The 18276-nt window shown below is 43.4% G+C and overlaps 1 protein-coding gene across 7 annotated transcripts in view; it reads left to right on the top strand.

Moving 5' to 3' along the window:
• LOC137426720 (apoptosis-stimulating of p53 protein 1) overlaps positions 1–18276 on the top strand; it is a 228887-nt gene that overhangs the window by 175225 nt on the left and 35386 nt on the right. For 6 of the 7 annotated variants that reach the window (XM_078779089.1, XM_078779091.1, XM_078779092.1 and 3 more), the window contains 5 exons: positions 360–705; positions 7052–7213; positions 8505–8614; positions 14842–15334; positions 15641–16365. In XM_078779089.1, the coding sequence (XP_078635215.1) occupies positions 360–705; positions 7052–7213; positions 8505–8614; positions 14842–15334; positions 15641–16365 (1836 nt within the window). The remainder of the gene's footprint in view (positions 1–359; positions 706–7051; positions 7214–8504; positions 8615–14841; positions 15335–15640; positions 16366–18276) is intronic. The other variant, XM_078779087.1, reaches the window with a different exon arrangement.

Genomic DNA, 18276 nt, shown 5'->3' on the forward strand with positions numbered 1-18276 from the left:
TAAGTTTTAGATAACATCATAGTTTGTTGAGGACAGTTTGATATATTGAGAAACAGGCAGACAAGAGGGTGGAGTAGTTCAATGGTAGGTGGGGGTCAAAGAATTGTGGAGGTGAGTGGAGTGGAACTCTTGGTCATTAAAATGTCACATGATGAAGATTCCTGGATAGATATGTCCATCATTTTCATCCTGGAAATTTTGGTCGACCATAAACGGTGATTGAAGGCCAAAATGTAGTTGGTTTGGAAACGTGGGCGAGGGATTGGAGAGGACTTTGTAACTTTGTCGTGGTACGTGATTTATCACATGTTGCGGAGGGTAGCAACTGTTTCACTTCATTTCACATTGTCTGCTTTTAGGTGGGTTTGGCTGATTTGGGTTCTCAAAGGACACCTGGTGGGACCACGGGCCGTGTTGCTGCAGTGGGACCCATCGTCCAGACCCCTACTGTTAGTGCTGCCACGAGGCAGGTACGTCCTGATCCTGCCTCTGAGACCACAGATGGGCCACTCAAACCGCCAGCCATACTTCCGGCGTCATTTGGCTCGGCAGGATTGGTTGAGACACAGATGGTCACAACAACGGCCGTGGGTCCTTCGGCGGTGGCCCCAGCTGCCGATTCAAGCACAAAGGCCTATGTGCGTGGCACTCGGCCGACCTGCTTGGCTCTTCTGCCTGGTCCTGAGGCTTCATCAGTCAGTAATGGTAAGCAGTCCCCCCACCCCATTCACTCGGCCTACTACTATGTGACAGTAATGTGCCCGGCTTTCCTTTGCACCTCTTTTTACAAAATATTTGCCGCATTTTAAACTGCAAGTTACCTGATTACATTGTAGAATCGCTCGAGAAAGTCTCATTGTTAAGCAATTGTACACCTGGAAGGAAGTGCATCCTTGTTTTGCATTCATTCACAGTTGAATGCAGGTGGCTGTCTTATGCGACACAGATGTATCCCATTTGGCGGGGTGGGGGATGCGGGAGGGGGACAGGCTTCTTGTCCTATCCGCTGGCCCTTGCCTGAGAATGCCCTGGGATGCTGTTTTTTTTAAAATTCTGCAGCTGCTCTTGTTGTGATGTCCTTTGTCATCGGTCAATGAAAAGGCAGATTAAATGACGATGACAAAAGAGAACTGCTACATTTGTGTAAGAAGGGAGGAAAATCTGGAAAGGTTGATCATGTCCGTACCACCCCCCCCCCCTCCCCCCGCCTTTCCCTTCCCCCCCCCCCTTTCCCTTCCCCCTTCCGCTACCCCTCTCCTCACCCCTTCCCCTTTACTTCCTTCCCCCATCCCCTCCGTCCCCCTTCCCCTTCTCTCCTCTCTTTTCCATTCCCTTCCCCTCCCCCCCCTCCTCTCCTCCTCCCCTCTCCCTCCCTCCTCTCCTGGAAATCAAGTTTCGTGATTTCACCTTTGCTATCTGGACATAAACCATGGTTAGTGTAATTCCAAATAAATACAGGTGTAAAATTGTTGCACTTTTTACTTCTATCTTGTTCTTTTTATCTTTTACTCGACATTTTTACCCATCGCTTCGTTGACACATTTAATCAAAAGACAACATGTACTTCACAAACATTCTGCTCTATTCACCCTATCGTTTGCCCGAGGTCATCTTCCATCTGCTCGGAAGTCAGCTAGCACACCTTCGTCAGCCAACTTATTCTTCTTAACGGCCACAATTATTCCCATGTTCTTGTTAGGTTGGCCGGGGGAAGCTTGGCTCAAGCCTTTCACGACCGGCTGACCAGGCCTGACATTCGACTAAGGTTAGGGGAGGAATGTGGAATTTGGCCAGGTGTTCCAGCAATATAGCTCACCTACTCTTCACGAAGGACACCGTGGGATTTCAACGAATGCCAGCAGACGAGGTGCCCATTTAATTGCGGCACTCGCCCTGCCCGTGAAAGTCCGAAATGACCGTTTATAGCTCGGCTGAGATTCAAACCCATGATAGACGGCTTGATAGCTCAGAGGCAATTGTGCATACCTCTCGGCCCTCTTGCCACTCATCTTCATCATCCGTCCTTGCTGCTTATATTTGGCAGTAGAAAACAAATCACTTCCGCTTTGTGTGAACTCAGTGTCGGATGCTTTGGTTTGAACCTACCCTTAAATTGAGTGAAATGAGACATGAAAATTTCGAATTATTCTCCCTCAGATTTCAGCATCACCCAAATGCATATTGTTAAGTTGCTTAAACTTTATTTATGTAAGAAGAAAATTGTTTGTAATACCGGATATCACCAAGTGACACTATACAATACACATTTACACATGAACATTCCCTCCACCCTGAACCCCTCTCCCAGATATGCTAACCTGGCAGAAAACCATACTTGAGGTAGGCACCGTTAGGCAACAAGTGAAATTTGGTTTGATTTGGTTCAGCAGTTTTTTTTTCGTTTTTGAAGCAAAGATAAATATATATATATATATACAAATTCTTTTTTTGTCCCCCGTCGCACCGCGGAGCGAAATGGGGACGATGGTTTTCCCCTCCGTGCGTGCGTCCGTGCGTGCGGGCGTGTGTGCGGACGTGCATGCGGACGTGCGTGCGTAAGCGAAGGACCGAATTCTAATTTGGTGTGTGGGTGCAACTAGGCATATGGAAGAACCCTATTGAAAATTAGGTCGCCACGTCAAAATCCAAGATAGCCGCCACCATGTATGTCTGACACCATGTATGTCTGACACCATGTATGTCTGAACCTTGTGAGCGGAATATCTTGAAAAATAAGTGAAGTACCTACTTCTAATCTGGTGTATGGGTGTATCTAGGCATAAGGAAGAACGCTATTGAAAATTGGGTCGCCACGTCAAAATCCAAGATGGCCGCCACCATATATATGTCTGAACCTTGTGAGCGCAATATCTTGAAAAATAAACGAACTACTAACTTCTAATCTGGTGTGTGGGTGTATCTATGCATAAGGAAGAACGCTATTGAAAATTGGGTCGCCACGTCAAAATTCAAGATGGCCGCCTTGCATCTTCCACTTTGTCAACTCACATCACTTCACCGAAGGGGGACCTAGGCGTAACGCTTGTTACAGTTGAGTATACATGAGCTGCTCTTTTTTCTTTTCTTTTTTTTTTTTGTATACTGAATCGAGACTCGTGAAAGAGCTAACATTTATTCTACAAACAAATCAACCAGACAAACAAAACATACAAAAAGAGGGAACGGAAGACAAGATGGGGAGAGGAGGAGAAGCACACAAACACAACACCTGAGAGCAGGGAGAAGCGTGGGAGGGAGAGGGCCTGGGGGGAGGAGGCGTGGGAATGGGGGGGGGGGGGGGAGAGGTATAAAACACAAGGAGACCAAGGACTTCCAGGACAGAAGTTGGTATTTCAAAAAAGTGTAGGATTTGGGGTGAAATTAGCGGGGGTAGAAAAGATCAAGGTTTTGGATGGGGGAAGATAAGAGATGGTGGTGAACAGCTGTTTTAAAGACCTGGAGGGTGGAGTGGGATTGAAGAGAGTGAGGGAGTTTGTTCCAGAGGTGGGAGAAAAGAGGAATGAAGGAGTGAAGGTGAGCAGAAAGTCTTGATTTTGGCAGTTTAACCATAAGAGGGTTGCAGGCAGATCTTGTGCGACCTGTAGGAATATTTGGGGGACAGAGCCCAGAGAGAGCTGGGGGGGGGGGGCAAGGCCAGAGAGGAGTCGGTAGAAGACGGAAAGACCACCAACCTGCCTGCGGTGAGTGAGTGAAAGGCCCTTGGAGTTAACGTCATCGCGGGAGATTCCAATGATTCTGAACGCTTTGGTTTCAACAGCGTGAAGACGAGCTAGGTGTGAGGAAGGAGCACCAGCCCAAAGGGGAGAGCAGTATTCCATTGAGCTGCGGATGAAAGCCTTGTATGTGGTGAGGAGCTCAGGTGTGCCAAGGAAGGACTTCGCACGACGGAGGATGCCCAGTCGGCGACTGGCTTTGGAGGCCAGATTTGGAATGTGGTTTTCCCAGGAAAGATCATGGCATATAGTGAGACCCAAAAGCTTGAGTGACAGAACTTCTTGGAGAGGATTATTCAGAAAGTGGATGGGAGGGTTGTCCAGTCGGTCTTTTCAGAGAGACATCGTAAGAGTGTGAGATTTGTCAGGATTGAAAGACATGTTCCACTTGTTTGCCCAGTCTGTGATTTTGTCCAGGTCTGCAGAGAGTGAGGAGGCTGCAGACTGCCGATCTGTGGGATGAGGAATGGAGCGACAGAGAGTAGAGTCGTCAGCAAAGAGATAGAGAGGATTTTCAAGAGAGTCGGAGAGATCATTGATGAAGACCAGAAAAAGCACAGGGCCCAGGACACTGCCTTGGGGAACTCCAGCCTGAACGGGAAGAGGAGATGAGAGAAAGCCATTCAGGGCCACACGTTGACTACGAATCGAGAGGTGGTCCGCCAGCCATGCGTGGAGATTTCCACGGATACCAAAGGAGGAGAGTTTGGTGAGCAGAGCGGGGTGCCAGACCGTATCGAAGGCACGTGATATGTCAAGGGAGACAGCTCTAATTTCCTGTTTGGCATTGAGGACCTCCATCCATTGTTGAGAAAGCAGAGGCAGCATGTCCAGAGTAGAGTGACCAGGTCTGAAACGAAATTGATGGTCAGAGATCAAGCCATTGGTGAAGAGGAAAGATTTCATATCTGAAGCAATGATGGATTCCATGACTTTGCTGATAATTGGGAGAAGGCTGATTGGTCTGTAGTTGCTGGGATCTGTTTTTGCACCTTTTCTGTGCAAAGCGGTGATGTTGGCTGATTTCCAAGCAGATGGCAGATGACCTTGAGCAAAAGAGAGGGTGAAGAGAACAGAGAGAGGGAGTGAAAGAGCGCAAGAACATGATTTTAGGACCCATGGGCTGATGCCGTCAGGACCAGTTGCAGAGTCAGAGTCGAGGGTTGACCGAAACTTTTCCACCTAGTCAGGAGGAAAGGACACAGAGTCCAGGAGCAGCTAGGTACGACTGGGTATGGTGGGTACAGAGAGGGATGGGTTTGGGACACAAGATTTAGAGGCAAACACAGAGTTGAGGCATTCAGCTTTTTCACGTGCGGAGTCAGCCGTGTAGCCGTTTGAGGTGAGGGAGGGGATGGAGGGGGAACAAACACCAGAAACAGATTTGACCAGACGCCACCAGGATTTGGAAGAGGGAGACAGATAAGAGAGTTCGGTCTTGAGAATGGAGAGATATAGTTTCCTGACTCTCCTGAGGGTGGACACACACTTGTTTCGGGCTTTGTGAAAGGAAATGAGATTTCCTTCCGTTGGATTTGCTTTCCAGGAGACGAAAGCAAGTTGTTTCTGGGCAACAGGCTCACCACAAGATTCCGTGTACCATGGACGGGAGAAAGGGTATGACAACTGAAGACGAGATGGGATAAATCTGTGCATGAGAGAGAGCAATTTACTTTGGAAGAATTCCCAGGATGAGTTGATGTCAGAGGCGGTAGAGATTGGAGACCAGTCCAGATGATTGATGGCTGCTTGAAGACCGTGCCAGTTGGCCTGAGTGAAATGCCAGACTCGTCGACGCTGAGGAGGCTCTCTGAGAATGGTCAGAGAGATGTCCACTTTGACAAGCACATGATCAGATGAGCCGATTGGAGCAGAAGAGCAGCAGACATTTTCAGGGAAGTTAGTCATAACCAAGTCTAGAAGAGAAGATGCTCTGTTGACTGAGAAGATGCTCTTACCCTTTCCAAAACATTTTCTTCAGCACATATTTATATTTATCTCACTGTAGTCGATTAAGTTTGTTTTTCTTAATTTCTGTATTTTTACCTGCGCCTCCGAAGGTGGATGGAGGTTCTTTTTTCACCCCTGTCTGTTTGTTTGTCTGTGAACAAGATATCTCAAAAAGTGGTGGACGGATTCCAACCTAATTTGGCAGAGAGGTAGTGTTTGTGACAAGGACGAAATGATTAGATTTTATTGAAGATCCGGTTTCGGATCCGGCTCGTCGAATTTTTAAAGTAATTCTTCACCATTGAGAGATAGGGCCAAAAACGATACATAGCAGGATATCTCAAAAAGTTATGGGCGGATTTGGACGAAATTTGGTGGACAGGTTGGTGTCTGACGAGGACAAATAGATTCGATTTTGGTGAAGATCTGAATATGGATTCGGATACGAGAATTATTTAATTTCCAAGTGATTCTTCACCATTGAGAAATCGGGCGAAAAGGGATATATAACATATTTTTAAAAGTTATGGACGAGTTGGTTCGGTGATAAGAACAAGCCGATTAGATTTTGGTGCAGGTCCGACTCCAGATCCGGCCAATCAGTGGGATACAAAACATAAACTGTTCAGCCTGGTGGAGGTGTGCGCTCTCCCGAGTGCTGTTCTAGTCTTGAGATTGATTTAACAGTTTTTAATCGCTCTGTTTTCCAGTCCTATGGTATGTTTTGTCCTACATGAATCCAACCGTCCGCACTCCATCATCGATGATTGACTCCTCATTTTACACCAAATATGCTTTTAATCCGTCACCAAAATACATGAAGAATGGAAAATTTGTGTGCATCCGCGCGAAAAATCTGATGACATCCAGGAAGGATACATGACAGGAAGGGATGTACACTTGGCGGTGTTATGCCTGGGGAATCGTATTTGCCAACTTTCTGCGGGAATTCTTGACACGTGGTGGGAGGTGGTTATCAGAGCCCCCAGGTGCAGCAGAACATACCAGCCAGGCTCGAAAGAATGAATCCATATATGGAATCCATTGAGAAGATGGGCATCGTCAGGGGTGTAGTCCTGCCGGAGCAGAGCTCTTCGAGAAGGAGTGGTGTAAAGGAGTGGTCGTCGCTGACTGGAGATGAGCAGAGCTTCGGCACCTCAATCCATCCGAGTGGGAGCTTTGCTCTGCAACAGTTGAAAAAAAACACCCGCGTTCACGATCGGTTGAATTATTGTGCTTTGTGTGTTGGCATGGCCAAATAATCGGGGTCAAAGTATAAATAAAATTCGTTGCTGTCATCACCAACCTGTTGATCCGAGCTAACATTTGTAGGATTTTTTTATGCCGGCTCTCTCTGTATCACGCAGGCAATGAGTTGTTTGTGGGATCGGGAAAGATTTCTGCAGCACAATGCACGCTCTCTGGCATGGGAGACTGGAAGCAGACGAGTCTTGATGGATCGGCTTCTCTTCGAGCTACACACACTGCTCACGGTGAACCGACAAGAATCTATGAAGGCGTGCGGAAAGGTAATACTTCCTATTCTTTCTCCAACACAGGTAAAGTTATTCGAATAAAACAAATCGCAATCTGCACATTATTTATTTTCGCCCCTAGATGTGAAGTTTCGTGATTCTGACAGTAGATGTCTCAGTGCTACGTTAGTCAAGATGGCAGAGGGAAGCACGATGTTGTCAGTGCTGTGAAGCGTGAGGGGCTGGTGATGAGAGTTGGGATGATTGACTGGAGATGAGATGAATGGAGATGAGAGTTGGGATGGTGGACTGGAGATGAGATGACTGGTGGAGATGAGAGTTGGGATGACTGACTGGAGATGAGAGTTGGGATGACTGACTGGAGTGAGATGAATGGAGATGAGAGTTGGGATGACTGAATGGAGTGAGATGAATGGAGATGAGAGTTGGGATGATTGACTGGAGATGAGATGAATGGAGATGAGAGTTGGGATGGTGGACTGGAGATGAGATGACTGGTGGAGATGAGAGTTGGGATGACTGACTGGAGATGAGAGTTGGGATGACTGACTGGAGTGAGATGAATGGAGATGAGAGTTGGGATGATTGACTGGAGATGAGATGAATGGAGATGAGAGTTGGGATGGTGGACTGGAGATGAGATGACTGGTGGAGATGAGAGTTGGGATGACTGACTGGAGATGAGAGTTGGGATGACTGACTGGAGTGAGATGAATGGAGATGACAGTCGGGATGACTGAATGGAGATGAGAGTTGTGATGACTGACTGGAGTGAGATGAATGGAGATGAGAGTTGGGATGACTGACTGGGGATGAGATGACTGACTACTGACTAGAGATGTGATTTGGGTGCACCATTACAACCTTGAGAGTAAGAGACAGTCAATGGAGTACCTCCACAAAGGATCACCAGTCTTGGCTTGGCTCCGTCAGATTTTCATGTCTTTACCAAACTTAACACCTTGGTGGAGAACATTTTTCTTTTGACGATGATGTCAAGGCCGCTGTGAAGCGCTAGTTCAGTCAGCAGGACGCACAGGAATATCGTGTGACGACATCACAAAACCACGTGTGAACCGCAGTAGTGTTTATGTTGAGAAATAAATACGCAGCATGATATAATAAACATTGATATTTGTGTCTGTCTTTGTTTCATTCAAATATCCTTACCTGTTTTGGAGAAAAATAGGAGGCCTCACTGTTCAACATGCCTTCTTAATTCAGTAACCTCCATAATCATTCAGCAATAAGGTGGAAAGTATTCCTCCACTCCTCCCCGCACCATTTTCCTTTTAAAGCAAACTCTTGGCCTGCCTTCCCTCAGGTGATACTTGCAGCACGACTGACATTCACCTAACTACAAAACCCCTGGAGCAGCTGGCTTCTACCCCTTGTAGTAGAACCAACAACCCCGAGACGACTGCAGAACAACCGGTATTGCAGCTCGGCCATCAAATGCATCATCTCTAGTTGTGCTTGTGCTCGACCTCCTGAACAAGAAGCTTTTCTTGCAGTGCTGCAAGTTGACAATACAAGTTGCATCTCTCCGAAATGCAAATCAGTAAAATGTTTGGTTTGTTTGAGCACGAGATAAAATGTAGTTGAATATTTTGAGCCGTTGAATGCAAAATTGGCTATCGTGTGTTCGATTTCCCCGGAAAGGCAATGGTGAACCACCCCAGCGTATAATCTCCTCCTGGAAGCTGCTTCAGGAGTCACTGCACCCTGGAAAAGATTTAGGATTACTCCTACATCCGATCCCATGTTCTATCCCGGCAGCGGTTGTCTTCTTTATGAGCATATTCAAGAACAGAAGTAACACTTCTCTTCATGCAGTTGTCTCTTTTCTTTTTTTAAATACGCTTTCTTTTGTTGTAATAAATGTGTTTTGAATGAGTTAGTTGCCCGGTTCTACATCATGAAACTCACTGTTCTGTGAACACCGAAGCTTGCAGATTCTCGATTCGATCTTTTTGATTTGTACTCGGGGTTTATAGTGTAGCAGCATAGCAAACCTGTTGTGCATTTTGTGATACAAGCACCAAATTTGGCACAAATGTACATTAATATGTTGCGAACATTTTCAGATATTGGGCCACTTGAAATTCCGTAATTTTTTTTTTCAAATTTTTTCAAATTTCGTAATTTCAAATTTTTCGGGTGACACCGTCACAATTTCGGTCTTCGAGGCCGGCCGATATAGTGGGGCGGCTTAGCCCAAATATTCAAAAGAATTGTGCATTTTGTGATACAAGCACCAAATTTGGCACAAATGTACATTAATATGTTGCGAACATTGTGTGGTCAGCAATGAAGACGAGAGTCTGAATTACATGTATGCAAAAGACCTTGTGAACCAGTGAAGCAAATACACGGGTAAGCATGAATTAAATCTAGGGCATGATATAATTTCCATGATGTTTACCTCTACACTCAATGGTGGAAGGAGGTAATGTTTTGATCCCAGCTTGTCTGTATGTCTGTTTGTCTGTTAGTCCACAAAATTCCAGACAAAGCTTGTAGTAGTGGTAGTTGTAGTGGTAGTGGTGATAACAGAAATTGTTATATAGAACTGAACTTATATTATTATTATATGCAGAAAATAACTTCATTTCTATATGCCCTGCAGTGGACAGGTTAATTGGTTTATGCACTGAAGGGGTCACCCTGGTGTGCACTGCTGTGTTCTGCCTCACTGAGTTGTTCAGGTATGATGTACTCAGCACAAGCTTCCGGTCGGCCCGGAGGTGGGGGTGCGGGGCCCGTCACGGAACGTCAAAACAAACGGCCTGCCGGGGCCGCCCAAAAGTCGGGCGTGAGGGGCGCGTCCACTAATGGAACGCCTCTCGCTTCCCAGATCGAGGGCCACGTGGTCAGGAGAACCTCGTCCCTTCCGGTCACACTTTGCCTATCGGCTGGCCTCGAAGACCGAAATTGTGACGGTGTCACCCGAAAAATTTGAAATTACGAAATTTGAAAAAAATTGAAAAAAAAAATTACGGAATTTCAAGTGGCCCAATATCTGAAAATGTTCGCAACATATTAATGTACATTTGTGCCAAATTTGGTGCTTGTTTCACAAAATGCACAATTCTTTTGAATATTTGGGCTAAGCCGCCCCACTATTATACATATACCAGCAGGGATACCTGGCATTGCTCGGTGCTGTTTTAATCCCGTTGGCATTTTAAAGAAATCAATTTTTTTTTTAAATTTTTTTGTGGGGGCCTAAAACACTTCCCTCCAATCGCTAACGGAATGAGGTCAGGGATTATTTAATATTCCCCATCACATAGCTACAAAGGCTCAGGAATCTAAAATTAATTACCTCCACCACCAAAGGTGCATGAGGTTATCTTTTCACCCCTGTCTGTCTGTCTGTTTGTTTGTCTGTGAACAAGATATCTCAAAAAGTTATGTACGGATTTGGACGAAACTTGGTGGACAGGTTGGGTGTGTGACGAGGACTAATCGATGTTACATTTATGAAAATAAAATAGCGACGTACCAGTGCTATACAACGCACACGGGACACGTGATCACGAACCCTCTAGTCGCGGGTCAAGGTAAAAGCAAACCACGTGATCAATAAACCCTCTCGAGTCACGGTTTCCCGGCGGCAGATTCGCTACGGCGGCGCATCACTCATGCCGTCGTATAAAACAGTCTGAACAAGGAATCCACGTGAATTGAATCTACCATAAATGGATGGTCCGTGTGTGTGTGTGTGTGTGTGTGTGTGTGTGTGTGTGTGTGTGTGTGTGTGTGTGTCAGTGTGTCATACTTTTTCACGTCTATTAATTAATTACGTACTATTCAAATGTACCTTTTAACCCTTTAGACTGCTGAGACCCCTTACAACTCGGAAGAGCCTTTAACACTTGACCCAAAAGATCCCTGAGGACCCAAAAGTCCCCGATGACCCAAAAGAGCCACATGACCCAAAATAACCTTAAGGACCCAAAAGTCCTTGATGACCCAAAACACCCAGATCACCCAAAAGTCCACGAGGACCCAAAAAGTCCCTGATGACCCAAAAGTCCCCAAGGACCCAGATGACCAAAAAGTCTCGATGAACCAAAAGTCCCCAATTAAAATTTGGTCCAATGGAACAATGGGCTCCCTAGTTTAATAAATTTTGAACTGACATTTAGTGATCCTTTCATCTTTGTTTTGGCATTCTGCATCGCCTGGAGTGGTCAATGGTCAATTAACTGATATTTAAAAATAAAGATCCTAGTTTCCTTATTTCCTTATTAGTATTGCCTATGGCTACTGGGGTTGGGGATTTGGGAGAGGGAGGTGGAAGCAGAGGGTGGAGGGGGAACAATTGTTATTTAAAATTTTTTTTAAAATTATGCCAGACACCCTCAATACACCACTGGTGAGCACATCTATAAAAGTTGGTACTACAACATTTGTAAATCAGTAGTAGAACATCATCTACTCAAATATTATAATAATTATTCAGACGGTGTATTTCTCAGCTGGGCCTCTCTCAATGGCAATGACTGGGGTTTTACTTGGTGCAGAATCCTTTGTTATAATTTGTTTCTCCAGTTCATTTTTACATTTAAATATTTACAGATACTCTCTGAGAGCGTCTGAGTCTCTCATACTCAACCAACACCATCGTAGTTTGACAAGATAGGGGTGATGTTAGTTTAGAGAGTAGTTAACAGTATTGCCATCACATAACAATCCCAACATCACTGCCTCCAGACTATTGTCTAGGGCTAGGCCTAGCTAACAGTATTAGAAGCTCCTATATTACATTTCTGCATAAGTATAAGAAGCTCATGTATAATTTCACGGACTTCTTGCAGCTTCAGTTGTCTTTCCTACTTTTCTTTTTATCAACTTAGAGTAACCAATCACAAATGGAGATAATTATAGAATGCTGTTATTAGAGATGTTCATGCAGATTGTAAGAAGTTGATGATCATGTACTGATATTATAACATTGTACTCAGACTGCTAATTTGGAGAGTCTCAGTATGTGGCGACACTACAAGAGTAATCAAGTACTGGTGTAACCAGTGAAATGTTTGTAGCAGCTTGAAGCAATAATTGATGAAGTTTAAATGAGGCAGTGATGTATATATACATACATATATATACATACATACAGTCACGTGAAAAAGTAAGTACAGTAGTACACCCCATGTAAAGTTTTGACTTTTTCAACATATTTCAACATACAGCTATTTGATCTTCATTTCAACAATATTGATAGATAAAGGTGATATAAATATTACAAATATCATGAAACATTTACATTTTGTAGTCCATTGTATAATTTAAATAAACATAAATGCAAATTTCGCATGTGGAAAAAGTAAGTACACCCCTACATTTATCACTACTTCAAATACCTAAAATTAGAATCAGGTGCACCAGCTCAGGTGCAAATGTTTAGAACATCATTAGAGAGGATCTTGGAGGAACCTGTCATATTTAAACCTCAGACATTTAGTTTGGTTTGCTCTTTGTTGTTGAAGTGTGCAGCACCACCATGCCTAGATCAAAAGAGCTCTCTGAGGCCTTCAGAAAGAAGGTTATAAATGCCTACGAGTCTGGGAAGGGATTTAAAAAGATCTCCAAACAATTTGAAATCAATCATTCGACTGTGCGGAAGATCATCTACTAGTGGAGAAGATTCCAAACAACTGCAAACTTGTTCAGACCAGACCGCCCCAGCAAGTTCAGTCCGAGAGCAGACCGCAAGATGCTGAAAGAAGTCTCCAAGAACCCCAGAATGTCATCACGGGACCTACAGGTAGCTCTTGCCACTGTTGATGTCAAAGTGCACGAATCAACCATTAGAAAGAGGCTGCACAAATTTGATCTACATGGGAGGTGTGCCAGGAGGAAACCTTTGCTGTCCAGAAAGAACATCAGGGCAAGACTAAAGTTTGCCAATGAACACCGAGGCAAAGACCAGCACTTCTGGAACAATGTGCTCTGGACAGATGAGTCAAAGGTAGAGCTATTTGGCCACAGTAGCAGAAGACATGTTTGGCGAAAATCAAAGACAGCATTTGACCACAAGAACCTGATACCAACTGCAAAGCACGGTGGTGGAAATATTATGGTTTGGGGCAGCTTTGCTGCATCAGGGCCTGGGCAGCTCACCATCATAGAATCCACTATGAATTCTTCATTGTACCAGAGGGTGCTTGAGGATAATGTGAGGCCATCTGTCGGAAAGTTGAAGCTCAACCGAAGGTGGGCCTTGCAACATGACAATGACCCTAAACATACCAGTAAATCCACCAAGGAATGGCTGAAAAGAAAGAAATGGCGGGTTCTGGAATGGCCAAGTCAAAGCCCGGATCTAAATCCCATCGAGATGTTGTGGGGGGATTTGAAACGAGCTGTGCATGCAAGAAACCCCTCAAACATCGCACAGCTGAAAGAATTCTGCATGGAGGAGTGGGCAAAAATTTCTCCCAGTCGATGTCAGAGACTGGTAGACAGTTATAGGAAACGCCTACTTGAGGTTGTTTCTGCCAAAGGGGGCAATACCACCTATTAGAGCCAAGGGTGTACTTACTTTTTCCACATGCGAAATTTGCATTTATGTTCATTTAAATTATACAATGGACTACAAAATGTAAATGTTTCATGATATTTGTTATATTATATCACCTTTATCTATCAATATTGTTGAAATGAAGATCAAATAGCTGTATGTTGAAATATGTTGAAAAAGTCAAAACTTTACATGGGGTGTACTTACTTTTTCACGTGACTGTATATATATATATATATTGATCTCAGGCTTGTGCAAGAGTTGGTTAAAATTACAAGGACACGAGTAAACAACTCTACACAGAATGTGAGATTTGAACCTATAGCATCCACAGCATCGAGCACCATAGATAGCCGCTCTATGCTCAAATGGGACTTCCAAACAGGCAAACCCCAAAAATTGACTCGTTGACTAAATAGTCATTGAAATGCCGTGTTAAATTACTATTACACTAAATTGTGTTTGATCATCATTTATTATGTGCACATGATTTTACAATGGCATATAACTTGCTGGTTAATATGAAAACACTGCTACGGGAGTGTCTTACCAGTGTACAACAGCTGGGGTTCAGTTATCTCAAACCAGATGATTTTCCTTGTTTTGAATAATTGCCTGTGGTACATGTTCTTCATGTTCCTCTATTGTGTATTTTTTTAAGGTGTTTAAAAAACAAAGTTAAACCTTCATTTGGGCACCAAAAGCCACCCAGCACTTTCATTATACGAGTAGTATTTTTACTTCTTCCTCCCCACAATGATTTATTATACTAGCTCAAAGTTTGTGAGTTTTGTTGTGTTTGAAGTTTGTGAATTGATAACATTCTTCTTTATCTCTGCCACCAAAGGTGGATGGAGGTTATGTTTTCACCCCTGTCTGTCTATCTGTTTGGTGTTTGTTTGTTTGTTTGTGAACAAGATATCTCAAAAAGTTGTGGACGGATGATTTTGATTAAATGTGATTCTGTATTGTGATTTTTTTGTTTTTCCTTGTTTTGCTTTCTTCTCTATTGTAGCAACAGTACAGACTTATAATATTATTAAATATTGCTTTGTGGTGTGCACTGTATTGCATTTGTTGTACCATTTGAATATGCAAAGTCTAATTCCTTGACATTGGTATGCAGACACAAAATGGTGAAACCACAAAGCCATTCTTGCTACCTGTGGACAAAATGAAAGCTTCTGCTTCATTGCAACACTCCGGCCCCTCAAACTCTATGGGACAGCCACTCGTGGAACCAATAGCCATGTGCAGACCTGCTGCTCCCCCACCACCTCTCAGAGCATGGCAAGGAGGTGCTACACCTTCAATGCCCCCTCCACCTCCCCCTCGCACCTCTCACCACATCCAGCAACGAATCACCGTCCCCCCGACCCCATTGCCTACAGACGGCCATACACAACCGCCTGCCATTGCCGTGCGACCTTTTTCGGCCTTGCCCGACCGACCAGGCTCCCAAGCACGTTCTCAGTCACCACGCAAGGCTCCTTCCTCGCAAACGGTCAGCTCCATTTACTCGGTGTACACACAACCGGCCGCACCACCGAAAAACTTCCAGCAGGCCGTTCTGAATGCTTTGAGTCTACAGCGAACGGGGAAGGCAAATCGCAATGCTGGTGAGTGTGTACCCTACTCTGTCACCTTCACTGTTTGTCATTACATGTGCAACAGCTTGTGTTTTTTATATCAACAATGTCACACAAAAGGCTAAGAAACTGTTCATATTTGGGAAGTCGCCAAAATTTTAAGGCGGGGATTGGGGAGAAAAGGGGATGGGGGAGGGGGTGGTTCATGAGCAACTTGCAAATACATTTAAGTGTAAAACCTACTGCCGCTTGATAACACTGCTGGTTGTTTTACTCTCATTACATCAAATTTTTTGGTTTCTTTCTCTGTTGTACTTTTTCTTGTGACCTGCCCAGGATCCAGCAAGCCTCCCGCATCCATCCCATTTCAGGACAATGAAGCCAGTGCGCCAGGTAGCCCAAGTGAGGCTCCGGACAGCGAGGTACCTCCACCACCTCGCCCGCTCAGCCCCACCAAGCTGTTACCTGTGACGGCACTGCCAGCCGCGGCAGGCCGTTGCCAGAGCGAGGCTGATCTGGAGGCCTTGCGTCGGAGGCTGGCCAATGCACCACGTCCTCTCAAGAAGCGTAGCTCAATCTCTGAGGGTGAGGAGGCAGCACCCGGTGTGATTCCTGCTGCACTACTACAGAAGGCTCTGTACCAGCGGCTTAACCCACTAGCAGGGCAAGAAACTGTAGAAAACTCCCGGCCTCCTCCACCACCTCCGCCACCACCCTTCTATAGGCCACGTTGGCCACCCGCCTATTCCAATGCGGAGACCGGGGCTGATAGATCAGAAGGGACCCACTGTGCGCTGCCAAATGAGAGTGGCTCCGATTCTTCCTCGAACATGTCGGACGACCTTCCGTTACCCCTTCCACCTCAACCATTGTGCAACGACAACAGTGACGAACAGAATAATAACAATGTTGGGGAAATGTCGGCAGAGGAAGAAGAGGAGGAAGGGAATGAAGGCAGTGAAAGTGAAGGGACAGACCTGCCACCTCCACCGCCATACCCAATTGTGCCAGATACAGAGAGGGTGCCAACGGTAATCAGCTCGACTGCCCCACTTCCTCCTGTAAGTGAAATATTCGCCACATTCAAAGTGCGTTTACGCGTTCTTTATTACCTCTGCCACCGAGGGTGAATGGAGGTTGTGTTTTCACCCGTTTGTTTGTTTGTTTGTTTGTTCGTCTGTCTGTCTGTGAGATGGATATCTTTTGGATATCTATAGAAATCAGTTTTGGACATCTATCAAAGTTTTGGATATCTATCAAAGTTTTGGATATCTATCAAAGTTTTGGATATCTATCAAAGTTTTGGATATCTATCAAAGTTTTGGATATCTATAAAATCAGTTTTGGATATCTATAAAATCAAAGTTTTGGATATCTATAAAATCAAAGTTTTGGATATCGATCAAAGTTTTGGATATCGATCAAAGTTTTGGATATTGATCAAAGTTTTGGATATCTATCAAAGTTTTGGATATCGATCAAAGTTTTGGATATCTATCAAAGTTTTGGATATCGATCAAAGTTTTGGATATCTATCAAAGTTTTGGATATCTATCAAAGTTTTGGATATCGATCAAAGTTTTGGATATCTATCAAAGTTTTGGATATCGATCAAAGTTTTGGATATCGATCAAAGTTTTGGATATCTATCAAAGTTTTGGATATCTATCAAAGTTTTGGATATCTATCAAAGTTTTGGATATCTATCAAAGTTTTGGATATCTATCAAAGTTTTGGATATCTATCAAAGTTTTGGATATCTATAAAATCAGTTTTGGATATCTATCAAAGTTTTGGATGTCTATAAAATCAGTTTTGGATATCTATAAAATCAAAGTTTTGGATATCTATAAAATCAAAGCTTTGGATATCTATCAAATCAAAGTTTTGGATATCTATCAAATCAAAGTTTTGGATATCTATCAAATCAAAGTTTTGGATATCTATAAAATCAAAGCTTTGGATATCTATCAAATCAAAGTTTTGGATATCTATCAAACCAAAGTTTTGGATATCTATCAAAGTTTTGGATATCTATAAAATCAAAGTTTTGGATATCTATCAAATCAAAGTTTTGGATATCTATCAAATCAAAGTTTTGGATATCTATCAAAGTTTTGGATATCTATTAAATCAAAGCTTTGGATATCTATCAAATCAAAGTTTTGGATATCTATCAAATCAAAGTTTTGGATATCTATCAAATCAAAGTTTTGGATATCTATCAAAGTTTTGGATATCTATTAAATCAAAGTTTTGGATATCTATAAAATCAAAGTTTTGGATATCTATCAAATCAAAGTTTTGGATATCTATCAAATCAAAGTTTTGGATATCTATCAAATCAAAGTTTTGGATATCTATCAAAGTTTTGGATATCTATTAAATCAAAGCTTTGGATATCTATCAAATCAAAGTTTTGGATATCTATCAAATCAAAGTTTTGGATATCTATCAAATCAAAGTTTTGGATATCTATCAAAGTTTTGGATATCTATTAAATCAAAGTTTTGGATATCTATAAAATCAAAGTTTTGGATATCTATCAAATCAAAGTTTTGGATATCTATCAAATCAAAGTTTTGGATATCTATCAAATCAAAGTTTTGGATATCTATAAAATCAAAGTTTTGGATATCTCAAAATTTGGGATATCTATAAAATCAAAGTTTTGGATATCTATCAAAGTTTTGGACGGATTCAGATGAAATTTGGTGGACAGGTTGTGTGTGTGACAAGGACGAATTGATTAGATTTTGGTGAAGACCTGATTCGAATCTGGACACTGGAATTTTAAAGTGATTCTTCACCATTGAGAGATATGGCCAAAATGATATATATATATATAGCACGACATCTCAAAAAGTTGTTAACGAGTTATGACAAAAATTGATGGATGAGTTGATTGAGTAGGTGACAATAACAAGCAGATTCGATTTTGGTCCAGGTCCGAATGCAGATGGGATATGAGA

The sequence above is a fragment of the Myxine glutinosa genome, chromosome 5, assembly GCF_964187855.1.
Source record: "Myxine glutinosa chromosome 5, kmMyxGlut1.1, whole genome shotgun sequence".
Lineage (NCBI taxonomy): Eukaryota > Metazoa > Chordata > Myxini > Myxiniformes > Myxinidae > Myxine > Myxine glutinosa.